This window comes from Colius striatus, chromosome 22 (assembly GCF_028858725.1).
Source record: "Colius striatus isolate bColStr4 chromosome 22, bColStr4.1.hap1, whole genome shotgun sequence".
Classification (NCBI taxonomy): Eukaryota; Metazoa; Chordata; class Aves; order Coliiformes; family Coliidae; genus Colius; species Colius striatus.
Genome location: NC_084780.1, coordinates 2,484,951 through 2,503,259, shown reverse-complemented (window position 1 = coordinate 2,503,259; position 18,309 = coordinate 2,484,951). Strand labels below are relative to the sequence as shown.

Here is an 18,309-nt window from a genome sequence, read left to right as displayed (position 1 = left end):
TTCCCACAGTGCATCCAGAAACAGGCAGACAGCCCTCCAAGCAGAAGTAGGCTGCTGGAGAGTGGTACACCACAACAGAGTTTCCACTGGCTGTCTTTGGCACATGGTGTGCTCTCTGCTTCCTGGGCAGCATCAGTGCTGTGTTGGTTTGTTGTGCTTTCTGCTTGTGGTGTTGTGCTTTCTGCTAACACTGTCTTTGTGTTGCAGGCTGTGCTGAGAAGGGAAAGCATTGGCTTATACCCTGTGGTGAGAGCTCATTTCCATGTGGTCAGCACAGGAGCCAGGTAGGTGTGTGGTAACAGCCCCTGTGTCCCTGCAGGATGGGCTCCTGCCATCCTGCTGCCAGCAGCAGTTGTTGTGTGTTGCCTGTGTCAATGGAGGGATCATCAGCATTTAGAGAAAGCGTCTGCACGTGCCCGGTTCTGGATGGGCTGTGCCCAGCCCTTGGGAGCAGTGACCTGCTGTGAGCTTTGTTTCAATCCAGACGTGGATTCACACTCAGCTCTTCCTCATGTATTGGAGCATGTCTCTGGGGCAACTTTCCCGTTGTGTGGCTTCCAAAGTGTGTTTGGTGTAATGTAAGAGCTCCCATCCAGCTGCTGTCAGAACTGGAGGGTTCTATAGGAAAGCTGCCTTGCAGTGCCACTGTCTGGGTTTCTCCAGCTGAGGATTGTGTCTCCCCAAAAGCAAGTGCACATTTGTGTGGATGGAAAGCAGGAGATGTCCTTGAGCTTGCTGAAGTGTGAGCTGGCCTTTAGACTGCTGTTGTTTGTGCAGGCAGGATATGTTGTTCAGCAACAGGGGAGAGAGAAATGCTTTTAAAACTAGAAGAGTGTAGTAATAGAAGTCCTAATCGTAGGACACAGACGATGACACAGAAGGGAGGTGTCAGTCTGCAGCTTGTCCTGCTGCCCTGACTGGGACAGCTGCCCTCTCATTTTCATATGGCCTCAATGTTTCTGCTCTCAGCTTTTATCTGTTCAGCAAAGTCTGCTCCCCACCAGGCTTTCATGGAAGGAGTGCTGGAATGGGACCTGTGTCAGAGTGCTCTTTAACACAGAGCATGAGTGCTAAATGAGTAGATGAGCCCTGTTGTGTGGAGCATGGGAGGTGTAGGCAGGAGCCTGTCAAGTCTTTGGAGGCTGTCGTCCTGTGCTGCTGGAATGGGTGAGAGACATGCACGTGGCTGCCACCTCGTATTGCCGTGACCCTGCTCAGATCCTGCACAGCCAGTGCACACAGAGAGTGTCCACAGAGAGTGCCCACACACCCTGTGTGTTGCTAATCCAAAGCATTTCCCTGTAGCCTTTGCTACTGTAATTCTCTGGCCCAAGCCACTGGCCGTAGAGCACTCTGCTGCAAAGGTGATGGCTGCCCCTGCCGTGTCTGTAGCTTTTGGTGTGTGCTTGGGGTGCCCCAGCCCTGTCTGCCTGCTCATCCTGACAGGAAAGGCAGGGAGTGATGAACCGTGCCGAGAGAGCTGCTCCCTCACCTCACACTCAAAAGCTTTTCCTTGTGTTTATGTAGAACTATTTGTGTTCCAGCTTTTGTCCATTACCCCTTGTCCTGTCACTGGAGACAGCAGAAAAAAGTGCCATCCCATCCTCTTGACATCCAGCTTTGAAATCCTGGTAAGTGCTGATGAGATCTCCCCTCAGTCTTCTGTCGGCTGAACAGTCCCTGGTCCCACAGCCTTTCCTTGCAGCATGTGCTTCAGGCCTCTAACAGCCTTGCCAGGAGATGGGAGTCTCCCCTGGAGGACATGTGCCAGGCCCCCAAGGTTCCCTTTGCATGGAAACCCAGACAAAAAGGGGAGTGATGTGGCCCAGGCAGCAAGGTCTGCCTGTCATGTTGATGATCTGTGTGAAAGAACACTTGCAGAGGTCTTGTCTGAGAAGGCAGCTGCTCTGAGAGGTCCTTGGCATAAACCAAGTTCCCTTCCCTTGTAAATATGCAAAGGAGCATCTGGGATGACAGGAGAGTCACCCCTGAATGAACACAAAGTGAGTCCCAGCTCCCACGCCTGCAGCAGAAAGCTCCATCCCTCCCAGCAGGGTTGGAGGGCAGGTCTGCACCTTGAGCAAAGCTCCCGGAGCAGGGAGGAACAACAGCCACCTCTCAGCAGCTCAGTCCTCCTGAAAGCCTCTGCAGGTTACTGCTGGGTCACATCCAAGCAGGCAATGTCAGGCTGGGGCAGGGAGTGGGGGCCGTGCAGGAGATGTGGCTGTAGCTCTTGTTCCTCAGACACTTTCTAGAAATGGGGGGGTCAGAATACGGCCCAACAAACCAAACATCTCTTCCCTAAATGTTCATTGCTGGTAGAGCAAACACCTCTTCATGCAATCTGATCAGGTGCTCAGTTTGTCACCTGCACGTGGAGTTTTCTGTTTCCTCCTCAATGTTTTCTTTGTCAGCTGTTGCTGACGTGACCCTGCTCCTCAGGCCCTGTGGCCATATCAGCTTCTTGCTGACATCCCTGTGACCCGGGTGATGGTGGTGATGAGCACTCTGGCAATGTTTCCCTTCCAACGGGCTGAGCTCATTGGAGCCTGACCCACAAGCTGGAGATCCTGAAGGAAGCCAGGGAGAGCCTGATGGACAAAATGAAGAGGAGTCATGCTCTTGGGGAGGAGCTGGAGCTCTTGATCAGCAAGCTCTGCAGCCCCAAGGAGTTGGCCAAGTACCAGATGTTCACTGGTGCTTTGGAGGTGGTGGTGACACTCTGGCTGAAGCTCTCAGGACGCCTGGCTCGTGTGGAGCCCCTTCTGAGCAGCCTGGGGGAGATGCCCCAGCGCAGAGCGGGTCGGTGTCTGCACAGCCCCGGCGTCTCGGCCTGTGTCAGGGTGCAGGGCAGCAGCAGACCCGAGGCCGTGCTGCTGTGAGCTGGGCCCTGCAAAGGCTCACAGGCAGGCAGGTGGCTCAGTGCTTCTGTGCAAGCAGCAGCAAAGGTGCTTCTGACCCTGGGAATCTCCATCCCAGCTTGTAGAAATGTCTCAGGTGCTGCGGGTGTTGCCTCAAACAGAGGGTGTCTGGCTGGGACAGCAGTGTGTGGGAAAAGTGGTTTGACCCCAAACCTGGCTTTATGGGCTTCCCTCCAGCTGCACCTCATCCCTCTGAAGATCATCCCATCCCCACAAAGCCCCCCTCAGGCATCACAGTGTCCCTGCTCACCTCAGAGCCACCCGCTTCCAGCAGCTGCCTGCCTGGGACAGAGCATCAGCATCAGCATTGTCCCAGGAACAATGGACAGTGCTGCAGTGACAATGGCAGGAGTTCCTGAAAGAGGTGGAGCCTTTGGAGGAGGAGAGACAGCTTGGTAAGGAGGGAGTCACAGCAAATGAGAGGATCAGCCCTGAGCTGGGGCTGTGACATTCCCTAAACTGGGACTGAGCCTCAGTGGAGACACAACCCTGGCTGCTGAGCATCCCCTTGGGTGAGCGTTACAGCTGCGCTGGGCTTAGAGCCCTGCTGGGCTTTAGGTTAAATCCTGTCTGTTTAGGGTTAGGACCGAGTTGGAGTCCCATGGGGGTTTTGACCGTGTCAGGATGAGGTTAAATCTGTCTATTTATGGTTAGGCCTGGGTTTGTACCCCCTGGGATTAGGGCTGGTGTAGGATGAATTGAACTGCTGTATATGTAGGGTCAGGACTAGGTTAGGATGTTGGGGTTTCAGCTAGGTTAGGCTGAGTTCAAATCCTGCCCATTTAGGACTATGAATGGTCAATTTTTAAAGCACTGCTGGGTTTTGGGCTGGTTCAGTGTTAAGTGATGTCAGATTGATTTCAGGTTTAAGCTGGTTTTAAGACCCTATTGAGGTTTCATTTCCAGGATAACTTAAGGTGTGTATATTTAAGGCTCTGTCTGTGTGAGGGTCAGGATCCTGGTTGGGCTTGGTTAGGGTTAGGTGAAGTCTGTGCTTCCAGCAGAAGCATCCTGAGCTTGGTGCCATCAGCACTGTGCAAGGAACAAGGCTGTCAGGATCAGTCCCTGCTGGAGAGCTGGTAGCCAAATACGTTGCTCTTCTTCAGCACATCAGCCCTGTAGCTGTGCTGGGGTGTGGGTGAGCGACCACAGGGCAGTTAATGGGGACTGTCCTTTGCCCTTGACTTGAAGCCAGGTCCCTAGTGGAACATGACCCTGACAACAGACAGCAAGGGCTGGTTGGGCTTTAGGAGCTCGTTAGATAGTTGTAGTTTGGCTTTTTGAGTGTTGTTAAAGAAGGCAGAAGATGGAGTGTAATCCTTCAGAGCACTGCAAGTTTTGCCATGCCAGCCCCCATTGCTTGCTCTGAGAGCAGCTGTGTGTGTGTGTGTGTGAAATGTGGATCTTCCTTGGGGAAAGTGCCCGAGGGAAGGGGGAGGTAACCTGCAGCAGAGACTGGAAGTGGAGGCAACTTCAACATACAGATGTCAGTCTTCAGTGTGTGGTTGCAGGAGAGTCATTTGGATCAATCCCTGTGGGAAGTACCTCCAAGTTCTCAGAGGCAAGAGAGATGGAGAGAGCTGGTGCCATGCCACATGGAGCTGCGTGACTGGGCTGTGTGTCCCTCTCCTAGCTCTAACTCCTTCTGCACCTCTCCTCTGGAGTGCCAGGAGGAGAGAAAGGTTCACAGGGTGTGAGGAACATCCCGTTCTGAAGCCAGGGAGCTTTCTCTTGCTGGATAAGGAGAGCTGTCAGCTCCCACAGCCTTTGCTAAGATTTGAGATTTGGACTCCACCTTCTGCAGGAAGGTTTATGGCTTTTACTTGAGCTTTATGGGCTGGGAAGAGAATTTGCCCTTCTCAATACCTTGACTGGTATCTAATCTAATATCTATATCTAATATCTATATCTAATTTACAGCAGAGTGGAACTTTCCCAACTGCAATTGGCTGTTTCCTCTCCTGCTCTAAAGGTGGCTTTTCCTATCATTGTTCACACTCTGTGACATTGCTGAGAGTTTCTCCTGCTCTGTAGTTTTCCAGAAGCACCAGTGGACTCATCTTTATCAGCTCCTGAGGAGCATTAGGGTCATGCTGTCCCTGGGCAATGGGAGCCGTAATAGTCACAGTCTGGGACTGATTTTCAAGCCAGAAGGAATTAAGTTGCTCTTTGGGTGCGTGGTGACAGTGTGAGCACAGGTGCCCGCGGTGTCTTTGCTGCAGGAAAGGTGTGAGGCGTGCGAGCGGCGCTGCGCTGCGCTGCGGGGGCGGCGCGGGACGGGCGGCAGCCGGAGCTGTCCCTGGGGCCGCTGTGCCCGCGCTCGCCGGCGCCCGCTGGCAGTTGCCGCCCCAACGGCGAGTTGCGGCCGCTCGTCCGGGGGCTGCTGCCGCGGCTCCTGCGGAGCGTCCGAGCGCTGTAAGAGAGCGAGAGGTCCCTGCGCTGCCCCGCGCCGCCCTGCCGAGGGGTCCCGACATGCTGTCCTGGCTGGCTGAGCTCTCCTCCGCTCTGCGGCGGGAGCTTTCCCGGTGCTGTAAGTGAGAGTCGCCCCTCCTGGAGCTCCTGGCCATCGGCCCTACCTGCTCTGCCGGCCCCCTGGGGCACAGCTCTGATTGGCCGTGCCTGGGATGCTTTTCCTCTCTGGCCTCTGGAGGGAAAGCACAGTGGGAGTCCCTAAGAGCAGGTCCATGGCACCACCTGGCTGATGGTGCCAGTGAGGTGTTGTCACTGCTGCTGGCCTGGGGAGCTGATGGGTTGTCATGTCAGAAACCTTCCTGCGAGTGCACGGCGTTCATTCTGGACTGGGTTTCATCTCAGGTCTGCAGTGCCTGCTGGCATTGATTGATGGGGGAGCATGGAAATGTTGGGAAGGGAGCTCAGAAAGGAATCTGCTGTTCTCCCCATGTGTGAGCTTCAAGGCCCTTCTTCCCAGGACAACCACTCCTCCCAGTCCAGCAGCCCAGGGGATGGGGGATGGGGGTTGGGGTCAGTTCGTTACAGATGGACGTTGCCACTGCTTCTTCTCAGGGGGAGGCCTCCTCACCCTTCCCCCTGCTACAGTGTGGGGTCATGTCAGAAACCTTTCTGTGAGTCCATGGTGTTCAGACTTGGCTGTGGTCCATCTCAGGTCTGCAATGTGTGCTGGGAAAGATTGATTGCTGGGGGAGCATGGAAATGTGTGGAAGGGAGTTCGGAAAAGAAGCTGCTGTTCTCCCCACGTGTGAGCTTCTGGGCAGTCTGCAGGAATCTTGCTGTGTTTGAGCCCTGTGGTTGTTTTAGTCTAGAATGGCTTTCAAAGTGCTGTTGGTGGTTTAGCCCTGGCTGGGTGCCAAGTGCCCACCAAGTCGTTTTATCATTCTCCTCCTACACTGGACAGGAGAGAGAGAAATGTATCAAGAGGTTCCCGACAGAACATAAGGACAGGGAGATCACCCCAAGCAGCTTCAACTTGGGGAGAAATGGTTTGATTTATTAATGAATAATCAGAACACAGCAAGGAAAATGGGAAGTAAAACCTGAATCCTAAAACACGTCCCTGACCCGGGGGGAGTCCTTCTGTCCAGGACTCCCACTCCTCCCTGTCCAACAGCCCAGGGGATGGGGGTGGGGGTTGGGGTCAGTTCGTTACAGATGGATGTTGCCCCTGCTTCTTCTCAGGGGGAGGCCTCCTCACCCTTCCCCCTACCACAGTGTGGGGTCCCTCCCACGGGAGACAGTCCTCCAGGACCTTCTCCAGCGTGGCTCCTTCCCATGGGCAACAGTTCTTCATGAGCTGCTCCCACAGGGCTCCTTCCCACAGGGTACAGCCCCCAGCGTGGGTCCTCCACGGGGGAAACTGTCCTTCAGGAGCAGACTGCTCCAGCATGGGTCTCCCTGAGAACACAAGTCCTGGCAGCAAACCTGGTCTGGCCTGTGCTCCTTTCTGCACAGGTGCCCAGGTCCTGCCAGGAACTTGCACTTTCTCCTCTCATCCTCCTTCTGCTCCCTCCTTCTGCAGGGTTTCATGTCACAGCTGAAGATGCAAGTGCTGCAGAACAGCAAGTGGAGGAAGGAAAAGCAGAAGTAGATGGTGACCCCAACGTTTCCTGTGAGGTCAGTGAAGCTGGTGGCCAGCCAGACCCAGCTGAGATACAGTGCATTCCATAGGAGAGCAGAAAGGGGCATTTCTGAAGGCCATGCTGAGCCTGGGAAGCAAAGCCATATGGAAGCAAATGACTTTACACAGAGTCTGCAGCAAAGCATCCCTCTCATGCACTCCAGGAGAGCCCAGAGCACCTGCAGCAGCAGCAGCTGCAGCCACACTGGCTGCTGGGGATATCCGTCACCAGGCTGGGGGTGGGGTTAGGCATTGCCTCCCGAGCTCTTTGGACCTTGACTTCAGCGTTAGCAATGGTGGCTTTTCAGCGTCCACGTCCTTCCTGCAATGTTTTCTCTTCCTGCAGAGGGACAGAGGTGTTAAAACAGAGTCTCAAGGCCACCCTCAGCTCTCTTCCTCCGTGTTGGTCTAAATACATAATTGATAACATACCTTGTGCAACAGATCCATGAGAGACACTAAAGGGCCTTTCTCTCTTGGCTCTATTGCTCATCATCTGTCTGCTGAAAGCCAGAGCTGCTTGTGAAACAAAGCAGACTTCTTCTGAGTTGCACCAAGGAGATTAAGAATGACACGTGAACTTGAGGCTTCTCCTAAGCTTGGAAGCTGTCAAGAAGCTGAGATGTCAGCAACTTGCTTGCATTCAAGAAGCTGAGATGTCAGGCAACTTGCATTGCTCTATCATTACAGTGGCAAACCAGATCATGTTCTCTCTCTGTGTCTGTTGCCCACAGTAATGCAACTTGTTCCGAGACCTTCACTGGTGGATTTGCCATCCCTGACTAGAACAGAGCTCTGTGTTTTTGTTTAGGAGTGAAAAGGAGACGTGAGGTCACCTGGTGTGTTGATGTTGGAGTGAGGTGAAGAGAAAGGTGTCTTTCAGGGTTGATGCAGTGGATTGCTGTCAGCTACCGGTGTATTATGGACAAGCTCCTGGCAAGTGATGCTCAGCTGTCCCCCAGGTGTTGCAGCACAGCAGTGATATGATAGGAAGGTCTCAAAGCTGTGAATTGCTGTGGCCTGGAGAAGGGTGTGAGAGCCAATGACCCCTTTAAGCACTGTTGCAACTGAGTCTCTGATGCTGGGGCTGGTGAAGTGCTTGCTTTCTGTGTGCACACAGGGGTTGCTGTTGCTGTTGCATCTTGTGTTCATCTTTTGGAGCCAGGCAGGTGGCAGCTGGTGGTTTGCAAGCATCTGGGGTTGCTCAGCAAGCTCCAACCCTCTCATAGGCAGAAACATCAACCCCAAGGGCAGGTCCTAATGGGGATGTTGGTGAGGTTATTGTCTCCATGGGGAGAAAGAGAGAAAGAAAGAGTACGGGGTCTAGTGCAATAGAGCTGTCCCTCTGACTGTCAGCTTGCCTGAACTTCAAAGGTCACCCATCCATGGGTCCCATATGTGCAGGGACTGACTGAAAGCTGTGAATTCCGTGTGTGTGTGAGCTTGGCTGCAGTTCAATATCTCCTGTGGGAAATCTCCTTCAGGAGCGGCAAGGCCATAGAGTGGCACCGGACTTCTTGTGCAGAGGATTCGCTGCAGAGGGGACAGGAGCCAAGAGGGGTATCTGTGCCCCTGACCTGGCAGAGTCCACACCTCTGAAGGATGCTGGTTCAGAAAGCCCTTCACAGGCTTGCAGCTTGGTTGAGGAACATCTGCCCTTAAGGACAATCTGCTCTTAGAGAATGTGACTGCCCACAAATGGGTGCAATTGGCATCAAGTCACACTGGAAGCCCAGCTTAGAGTGGGCAGCCTTTGGTCAGCCTGGGCTGTGGCAAATGCTGCCCCAGAGGAAGGATCCCTTCCCATTGCTGCCTGCTCTTCTGCAACGTGTCTGCAGGGCTGGTGTCACACGTGCTGGACGTGACAGCCGCGCTCGAGGCACGTGTCAGGGAACAGCTGTCTTTGATGCACTTGTTTGCCTTCTCCGGAGCCAAACAAATGCCTGTGTCAATACTGTCTGATCCTTTTCATGATCTGTGGCTACTCTGGACCTGCCAGTCTGCTTCTGTGAGGTGGCCACTCACCCTCCAAGGCAGGAGCCTTCAGCCAGGGAAGGGGCAACAGGCTGGAGTCTCTTGGAGTTGTTTGGCAAAGTTCTGTGCCAGAGGAGGGTCTGTGTGCTTTTGCTTTGAATGTGTGGTGCTGTCTTCCATGGAAGTCATTATAGTTGAGAGAAAGGCATTGCATCTCGTTGCTGATTGTGTTTCAATGCAGAAGCTCAATGTAACTGCAGGTTGTTTTCCAGAATGCAAGTCAAGACTCCACACCAAAGGAATCTCAGGAGGAATGCAGCAAAATCATCCTGGAGGTTGGGAGGCCAGTGCCATTGCCCTGTCTGCCAGGCCTTCAGCAGTCAGGGCCTGGGAACCAGAGCTATGTGGCCCCCCTGAAGTCCCAGACAGGTAAAAAAGGACAGAGTTAAAATCCCTCACAGCACCCACCTCCCAAACGTGTGTCTGTGTGGTTGAGTGGGGGGTGAGGCAGGTTAGCAGGGACTGAAATCTCTCCTGGCACCTTTTGCTCACTGAATCTCTCCAGGGTTTCCTTTCCTGCTGGTGTCAGCAGGGCTGCTGCCACGGACCTGGTTGGACAGATGTCATTTTGTGCAGCCACTTCTCTGCCAGTGGCCTGTCAGTATCTGTTGGAGTGAGTTGGCTTCTGTTCAGCTTCCCGCGGCATCAGCAGCGCTGCCAAACACGGGTAATGGAAGGAGTTGATCCTGTGTGTGATGGTGTAGGGGCCAGAAGGAGTCTGTGGAGGATTCTCAGGGTTGCAGTGGGTTCTGCACTGACAGAAAGCTCTTGGTGTGTTGGCATGGGGGTGTGTGTCACCTTTTGGTTGACTTGTCAATCAGCTTGTTGGAGTGGGAAGCGGTATTCTCAGATCGTGCCCTCCAATGTGATTCCCCCCAGGACAGCCTCTCCTCTGCAGCTCTTCATCTTGCCATTGCTGAGCAAACTTGGGGTTTGTTTTTCTTCTGTTTTCCAGCTGCTGCAGTGTCTGAGAGGAAAAGACGGAGAATGGGAAGCTCCAGCCTGGTGCCCAGGAAAAAAAGCAGAGGCTTAAAGCAGAGAATGGCTGACATGGAGAAGAGCTCAGCAGGCACAGGGTGAGCTGGGGCAGAGGCTGTGAAGACAGGAGGGCTTCAGGAGTGAAAGCCATCCCTTCCTTCTGTTGCTAGGGATGGAATACCAGTGCAGTGAGTTGATGCTGCCAGGTGTGCTCAGTGACAAGGACATTCATGCAGTACCTGGCTGTAGCTGCTGACTTACACCACTGGGCACAGGTGTAAAGGGAGGGTGAAAACACAGAGGAGAAGACAAATGGAGCCATCCCTGCGTGGGACAGTGCTCTGACCTGTCTCATCCGGTCTTGTTCTGGTGGCTTTTATGACTTGCCCTACGCTCCTGGGTTTCCTGTAGCACAGGAGCATCCCACTGTAATCACAGGACACTGCAGCTCCTTTCTGGGGCAAGTTCTTAGCAAAGGCTGTAAAATAGATTGGTCTGTGTTTTGACTTCACTGAAGTGTATCTGTGTTTCAAATCTATTGCCTTTCCTTCTTTGGCAGAAGATCCACACTGTTGTGTATTTTGAATGGTTCTGTTTTCCAAAGCCTGACCCAGGCACCAGTTGAAGCAGCTCTGGAAAGTGTCCTACTTGTCCTGGGCTCTGAAAAGGAAGAAAAGGACTGAGGGGTCTCTCCAGCTGCCAGCAAATGTACTTCACCTAGAGAAAGCTGAGATGTAGCTTCTCTGGGTTTGGGCAGCCCCCTGAGCTTTCTGTGCTCACTTCAGACCCACCTGGGTCACCAGCAGGTGTCACTGAAATCAGGAGGAAAGTTCTCCACAGCACTGAGCGTTGACCAGCAGGCAGTGCTGTGTTTGGGCCCAGGCCACTGGGGGATGGCCCCTCCTGTTCCATACAGATGGACCAACCTGCCTGCAATAGGGACACAGATTTGCTCCATTTCCCAGACCTACTTGTCATCTTGACGCCATCGTCACACGTGCGGTTTCATTCTCTGAGGGGCTTCTGTGAGGGGCTTTGGTGGTTCATAGTGATGTCTGGTGCTTGGGTAAGAATGTCCTTTGGCTGAACTCTTCTGGAGGCTCTACATGGAAGGTGTTGGTTCCTTCTTTCCAAGTCAAGGTTTAGCTTCTCTGGCTTAGGTGTGAGATGGGCGAGAGACACTGGCTTTCCTTCCCTCTTCTTTCTGTTTCTTCATCCAGCCATGGCAGTATCCCTTTGTCTTTGGTGTTTCACCCCTTGGCTCTAGCCAAGACTGTGTTTCCTGCCTGCCTGGGCTAGGGGAGCTCAGCTTCTGGCCTTTTCCAGCATGTTTGTTCACATCTGTCACACCTCCTGTGTTGATGCCGATTGTTTTGTTTCTCTGCCTTCCCCTTGTCCCTCCTTTCTAGCTGGCTGCTGGCTGGCAAGCTCAGGAGAAACTCTGTCCTGCCTTTGGCGTTGAAGCACAAACCCAAGCTGGGCTGGGAGGCTTGTTTCTTCGTTGTCCTGCTCCTGGGGGCAGTGGCTCTGACCCCTGAGCTGCTGCTGTCAGAACGATAAGAAACGGTGGAGTGTTGCTGGAGGCTTGGGCAGAGGGTTTGAGGGGCTGTGCTCAGCCTGGGCTTCCCAGCAGAAGGGCCTCAGGCATCCTTCATTCAAGCTGTTTTTTCCCCCAAGCTAGCAGGGAATAAGAAGGTACCAGGGCTTTTCTTTTCCTTCATGGCTGCTCCGAATAAAGCCCCATGTGCACTCCCCAAAGGCTGGTGAGTATGAACAAGGGCCAAGTCCAACAGCAGCTTCCCATGGGCCGCTTCTCTTTGCAGCCTGCTCTTTCCAGCCCACCTCTTTGCCTGTGATTATATAGTGCTGCAGCCTCTTCCTTGTTGCTGAAGGGCTGGCTGGAGGATGGGATTCAGCTGATGTTCCTCTTGCATGCTTTCTCATGGGGAATGCTGCTTCTCTCTTGCTCGTTTGCAGTCTCTTTGATTCTGTTAGCTCGGATGTCAATTTAAAGAACATGGAGAGTGAGACTCCAGCCCAGTGCACTGGCCTGAGCTCTGAGGTCTGGGTGGCCCTGGAGACAAAGAAGACTCTTGAAGAAACATCTAATGAGAGGCCTACCCAGACAGAGAAGGTGCTGAGCAGGTGAGAAGATGTCTGGCTTTGCTTGTGGGTCACGAAACAGAGCCCTTGCACGGGGGAGGCTGGGAGCCTGGCTTAAGACAGCACTTCAAGTGCTTGCTCAGATTTTGACAGGGCTGTGGAGGGCAGTTTGTGCTTTGCAAGACCTCAGCACCTGTTGATTCAGAGCGTGGCTTGTGAGGTCCTGCTCCAAATGGGAATATTCCCGAGCACACAGAACGATCTGTAAGGCAGGGTGGGGACAAAGGAACCCTGTTGTGTCCTGAATGGCTTTCAGGCTTTGACTGCTCCGTGATCCCAGGCAGTAACGCTGGGCCAGGATGGCACTGGAGGGGCCCATGGCTCTGGGGAGCTTTCCTTGTGTGACACTTCTCTTTGTGCCACTGGCAGAGACATCTCCCGGGGTTACGAGCGGGTCCCGATTCCCTGTGTCAATGCTGTGGACAGTGAGCCGTGTCCCAGCGACTTCAAATACATCGTGAAGAGCTGCTTCACCTCCGCAGTGGCCGTTGACAGCAACGTCACTCATTTACAGGTGAGGCTGCTGTGTGTCCTGCGTGTTGTCCTGTCCTGGGCTGTGCATTCAGAGGTGCTGCAGTGCACTGCAGCTCAGAGTGGGGTTTCCATTCCAGATGGGATTGTCTGATCCCAACGTTGCCAGCAAATTGCAGCTGGGGCCGTAGCCCAGCTCTTGCCGTAGGAGACGGGTTCTGCTGGTCTTTGTTTCCGAGCCCTGAGCCATGCTCTGAGCTCAGCCGTGTGCTGTAGCATCAGACATGTGGCGCTGGCTGCTGTGGCTCCTGTTCAGCCTTCTGCTCTGTTCTGTGTCTGGAGAGCCAGCGAGTTGTTTGGGGCCCCTCCTCGTGCTGTCGCCCTCTGAGCGCAGCGTCCGGCCGAGGTCTCCACTGTGATACCAAAGTCCTCCAAGGGCTGAGGGCTGTGAGAGCAGAGGTGAGGAAGTGTCGGGTGAGGGTGAGCCTGTCTGAGCCCTTGTCTCCTGTTGCAGCGCTGCGCGTGTGCGGACGACTGCTCCTCCAGCACCTGCGTGTGTGGGCAGCTCAGCGGGCGCTGCTGGTACCGGCAGGTGAGGACACAGAAGCGTCTCTTGGGTCAGAGCAGCGCTTGGAGCTGCCACTCGCGGCCTTGGGGCTGGATAAGTGCGCCTTCCAAACAGCTCCTGGCACAGCAAATCTCTCCCTGTTGGAAAATGCCTCAAGTTGCAGTCTCAGCTCGGAGGGGTGTGTGGCAAGAACAAGATGTGAACTCGGGGAAGCTGCTCCTTGTTATTGGAGAGTGTTACTGCCATGGGAACCCAGCCATCAGTGATGGCCACGTGCTAGAGAGCATGTAACAACCCTTCTGTGAAATCAGCTTCCGTTTGTGAAGCACACAGCAAATGCTGCCATATGTAAACCAGGGGAGAGGAGAGCAGAGAGGCATTCTGCCTGCTTCACTTTGTTGTGATCCTTGGGGATGAGGGCAAAGGAAAGGTGTCTTAACTGCAGTATTGCCAGAAGCCTGGTTGGGTTTGGGTAAGTGCTTTTGGAGCTTTGGGGAATGTTGTTTGGGAAGAGAATGTGGTTCCCAGAGCTTGGGAGCACTGGGCTAGCGCTCGGGAAGTGTCGGCTTTGTTGCAGAGACAGACTGAGCATCAGCTTGTCCCCTGCAGCACTGCAGAATGCTCCTGGTGACGATGCACAGCGTTCTGGTGCTGCACAGGGTGATGCCAGGCAGCAAAAGTGGAGATGGTGCCTTGCTGTTGTCAGCTGTGGGTGGTGGTGGGGAGTGTGCCACAGTCAGGGCAGACCAAACCCCCTGTAGAAGCTGAGGTCTGGTGCTGCTTTGAGGGAGGTCGGGATGAGGCTCTGCCTTGGGGTTCTCTGGGCTGTGTTTCTACTTGGGCAATCTGTGCTCTTGCTTGCCCTGGTCACAGTGGGTGACAGGAAGAGCCACTAACCCAGTCCTGAATGCCTCTCCACGTCAGGACGGCCGACTGCTGCCCGGATTCAACCAGAGGAACCCCCCGTGTATCGTCGAGTGCAACCCCATGTGCTCGTGCTGGCGAACCTGCAGGAACCGCGTGGTGCAGAACGGGCCCCGGTGAGAGGAGGGGCCAAGCGCAGCTTCCCCTGGCAAGACCAACACTAACCCCTCTGGGCCTGCCGTAAACCACAGAGCCCAGAGGGAGCTTTCCCCAGCCCTGGAGATCATTCATCCTGCCCTGAACTCCAGTGCTGGCTGAGCAGGAGGCAGGGTGACTCATAGGATTCTTTCTCTGCCCATACACTCCCTCAGTAAAATGCCACACACAAGCAGCTCTTACCCCAACAAGTTTGCAGCTGCAGCGTTTCTTCCTTGTGTTTCAGCCAGGGAGCTGGAGATGACGGAGCTGGCCCTAGCAGAGGGCTAAAGGATCAGAGCACTTATCTCAAGGTGTTGTGACTTGCCAAGGGCAAGCTCCTTGCCTTCCCCCTGCATCCTGCAGAGCTCTGCTGCCTTCAGTCGCCGTGGCCCTTCCCTGCCTTCCCCTGAGTGCTGCCTGTGCACATGGAAGGGAACTGCTGAGGGTGGGATTCTGGTGTCCCACGTGCCCAGCCCCAGGGAGCACCTTCAGCTTTAGCAGGGGGTTGTGCTGGATGATCTCTGGAGCTCCTTTCCAGGCCCCCACTGCTGTGGCATTCCGTGATTCTGTGCCCAGAGCGGTGCTGGAGTGAGCTCTGTCAGGGCTGGGGATGGAAATGCTCTTGTCTGTGTGGTGATGGGAGGTTGCTGCCTTTTTGCTCCCATCTCTGGGACAAGCTGTTGTCTTCCTGCAGGGGGCTGCCATCAGCATGTTTCCTTTGCTCTTTTGCAGTGTTCAGCTACAGCTGTTCCGCACACGAGAGATGGGCTGGGGCGTGAGAACCATGGAGGACATTCCAGCAGGAACCTTTGTATGCGAGTGAGTGATTCAGCTCTGGCCCACTCATCCCTGTCCAAGGGCCTGGGGGCTGCTGCAATTTGCCAGCGAGTTGGAACGGAGCCGAGCGCTGGCTCTCAGTCAGGAGGTGTTGTAGTCTTTAAACTGGCCCATGGGCTCTGTGAAATGGTTTGCAAAGGGTTTCCTGGGTTGCAATAGTGTGGTGAGTTCAGAGCTTCTACACAATGGAACTGGTCACAATAGCTGGGGAAACACAGGAAGGGCAGACACAAGCATCTTGCTTTGGGCTGTGAACAGCACAGACCCTGCAGTGGTGTGTAGGAGAGCCAGGGCCTGAGCCTGACCATGAATGTGAGGAGAATGGGACTCACGTGCTGATCTTGGCCAACTGCTGTGCCTGGGCCCTTCCCTTCTCTTCCCTCTTCCTACAAGGAGAGATTGCAAGCCAGGGCTGTGATGGCACCAGCATCTCACTGCTGCCTTCCCCGTGTGCCGCAGGTACGTTGGTGAGGTGATCTCTGATGCCGAGGCAGAGCTCCGTGAAGACACCTACCTGTTCGACCTGGACAATGAGGTGCTGTGTCTGAGGGGTGTGTCGAGGCCAACCCGGGCTCTGGCCTCTCCAGGAGAGCAAAGAGCCCGTTTGCCTCCATCCTGCTGTGCAGCAGGAGCTGAATCCCCCTCTAGAGGAGGGCTGTGACCTCCCTGGCTTTTAGTTAGGAGAGAGTGTGTGTGAGGCGAGGCTGAGGCTGGTTCAGGGGCCACAGCCCAGCAGCGCTGGGCCACCGCGGCACGTGCTGCCAGCCCCGGGTTTGGTGCTCGACAGAGACTTGTGTGAAAGCCATTTGGGCAGCCTGAGCTGGGCTGCTCAGGGTTTGTCCCTCGAGTGTGGACACGCAGTGTCGGCTGGGTGGGCTGTCAGCTCTGTAAGTTCCTGGGAAAGAGCTGAGCTGGGAGACTGAACAGAGCCCGCTGCCTTCTCAAGGGCTGCAGCAGGTCAGGCTGGCAGGGAGCCGAGGCCTGTTGTGCTGGGAGCTGGCCTGTGCTGCCCTGTGCGGGCTGTCTCACAGCAGAAATGTCACTTTGGGAAGTGCCACCTAAAGCTTAGAAGCAACGGTTTCACTTCAGGCAGGAGACGTGTACTGCATCGATGCGCGTTTCTATGGCAACATCGGCCGCTTCATCAACCATCACTGCGAGCCCAACGTCTTCGCTGCCAGGGTCTTCACATCCCATCAGGACGTGCGCTTCCCCAGGCTGGTCTTCTTCAGCGCGAGGGACATCAGAGCTGGAGAGCAGCTTGGGTAGGTGCCGGCCCTGGGCCACAGGGAGGATGGAGAGCAGAGGGACGAGCGCTGGGCTGCTGCGAGCTGCTGGGCTCCAGCGCTGTGTTCCCGGGGCCGTGCCCCCGCCGGCACTCGCCATCCCCTGAAGCTTTGCCGAGCCCCAAACGGTGGCGGCGCCGCGGGCTGCCGCCCCCCCATCCTGCAGCTCTGGCTGCCCCATCCCTTTGGCTGCCCCGTGCTGCTGCTCTGCACTGAGCCCGGCTCCGTCTCTCTCCCGCAGCTTCGACTACAAGGAGGATTTCTGGGCCGTCAAAGGCAAATCCTTCAGCTGCAAATGCGGCTCTGGCAGGTGCAAGTACACGAGCTGGGCGCTGGCCAAGCGCCAGGCGCGCGCCCTGTCCCGCAGCACGAAGCCAAAGGAGGCCCCTGTCAGCAGCTGGGCGGCAAAGGCTCCACGGCACAGGCACTGAGTGGGTGTCACCCTGTGTGCTGGGCTTGGCGGGGAGAGGGTGAGCTGTCCCTGGCACTGCAAGGGGCTGTGGGCAGGAGAGAAGAGAGAAGAAGAGAGAAGAGAGTGGGCAGGAGAGAAGAGAGAAGAAGAGAGAAGAGAGAAGAGAGAAGAGAGAAGAAGAGAGAAGAGGGAAGAGAGAAGAAGAGAGAAGAGAGAAGAAGAGAGAAGAGAGAAGAGGGAAGAGAGAAGAGAGAAGAAGAGGGAAGAGAGAAGAAGAGAGAAGAGGGAAGAGAGAAGAGAGGAGAAAAGACAGAAGTCAGAAGAGGGGATTAGGAGAGGAGAGGAGAGGAGAGGAGAGGAGAGGAGAGGAGAGGAGAGGAGAGGAGAGTATGGGGATTGGGGGAGGAGGTGGGATAAAAGGGGAGGACAAGAGAGGATCAGGGGAGTGGAGGAGAGGAGAAGATGGGAATTGGGGAAGGAGAGGAGGGGAATTAGGGGAGGGGAGAGGAGAGGTGTAGAAAAGAGAGGAGAGGATGGGTATTGGGATAGGAGATGGGAGAGAAAGGGAAGAAGAGGACAGGACAGGGAGAAGGGAAGGGAAGGGAAGGGAAGGGAAGGGAAGGGGATAAGGGGACGAGACAAGGGGAGTGAAGTAGAGGAGGAAGATTAGGTGAGGGGAGGGGAGGGGAGAGGAGGGGATATGGGGAGGAGAGAGGAGAGAGGAGAGGAGAGGAGAGGAGAGGAGAGGAGAGGAGAGGAGAGGAGAGGAGAGGAGAGGAGAGGAGAGGAGAGGAGAGGAGAAGAGAGGAGAGGAGAGGAGAGGAGAAGAGAAGAGAAGAGAAGAGAAGAGAAGAGAAGAGAAGAGAAGAGAAGAGAAGAGAAGAGAAGAGAAGAGAAGAGAAAAGCCCACAGCCTGACCTGCAGCTCTCCATCAGTGTGGGACCTGCTGCCATCAGAGAAGCATCTTGTCACGTTTGATTTTCTGTTTCTATTCTATATCATTATATTTTGTTCTGTCACAGAAACACTTTTCCCCGGCATTGTTTCAAAGTTCAAACACGGCTCCTTCTTGTGTTACAATTAAAAGTACTTGCCCCAGCTTGAAAGAACATTTAGTTCTCAATCTTCACATGTTGTCTGTAGGAGCTTGCTCTGACATATTCTATTGTCCCTCCTGTCCTCCACTTGCTGGAGAAGAAACAGGCACAGTACTGCTCAAGTGGCTGGGTGTGACATGTGCTTGAGGCACAGCATCTGTCTCAAGGGCTGTGTTGAGGAGAGAGCCTGAAAAGCAAAGGCAGAGCCTGATTCCCCGTTCTGCTGTGCAGCTTTGCAGCCCAGGCACTCTTCTGCTGTGGGGCTGAGCCTGAAGCCCTGAGCCTTTCCTGGGAGGGAGCAGCACTGAGGCCTGAGAAGAGGAAAGATTGCCCAGCATGAAGCTGCTGTCAGCCTTTGGCAGGCAGGGTGGGGTTTCTGAGCTGCCT

General features: G+C 54.8%; 1 protein-coding gene across 1 annotated transcript; it reads left to right on the top strand.

The window, feature by feature from the left end:
• Nucleotides 1–2,594: 2,594 nt before the first annotated feature.
• Nucleotides 2,595–16,844, top strand: LOC133627585 (histone-lysine N-methyltransferase EHMT1-like). Its single transcript, XM_062013871.1, has 9 exons — nt 2,595–2,878; nt 12,004–12,171; nt 12,559–12,703; nt 13,175–13,252; nt 14,153–14,268; nt 15,023–15,109; nt 15,587–15,662; nt 16,217–16,392; nt 16,655–16,844. The coding sequence occupies exons 1-9, from the start codon at nt 2,595–2,597 to the stop codon at nt 16,842–16,844; spliced, it is 1,320 nt and encodes a 439-aa protein (XP_061869855.1).
• The last annotated feature ends 1,465 nt before the right edge of the window (nt 16,845–18,309 follow it).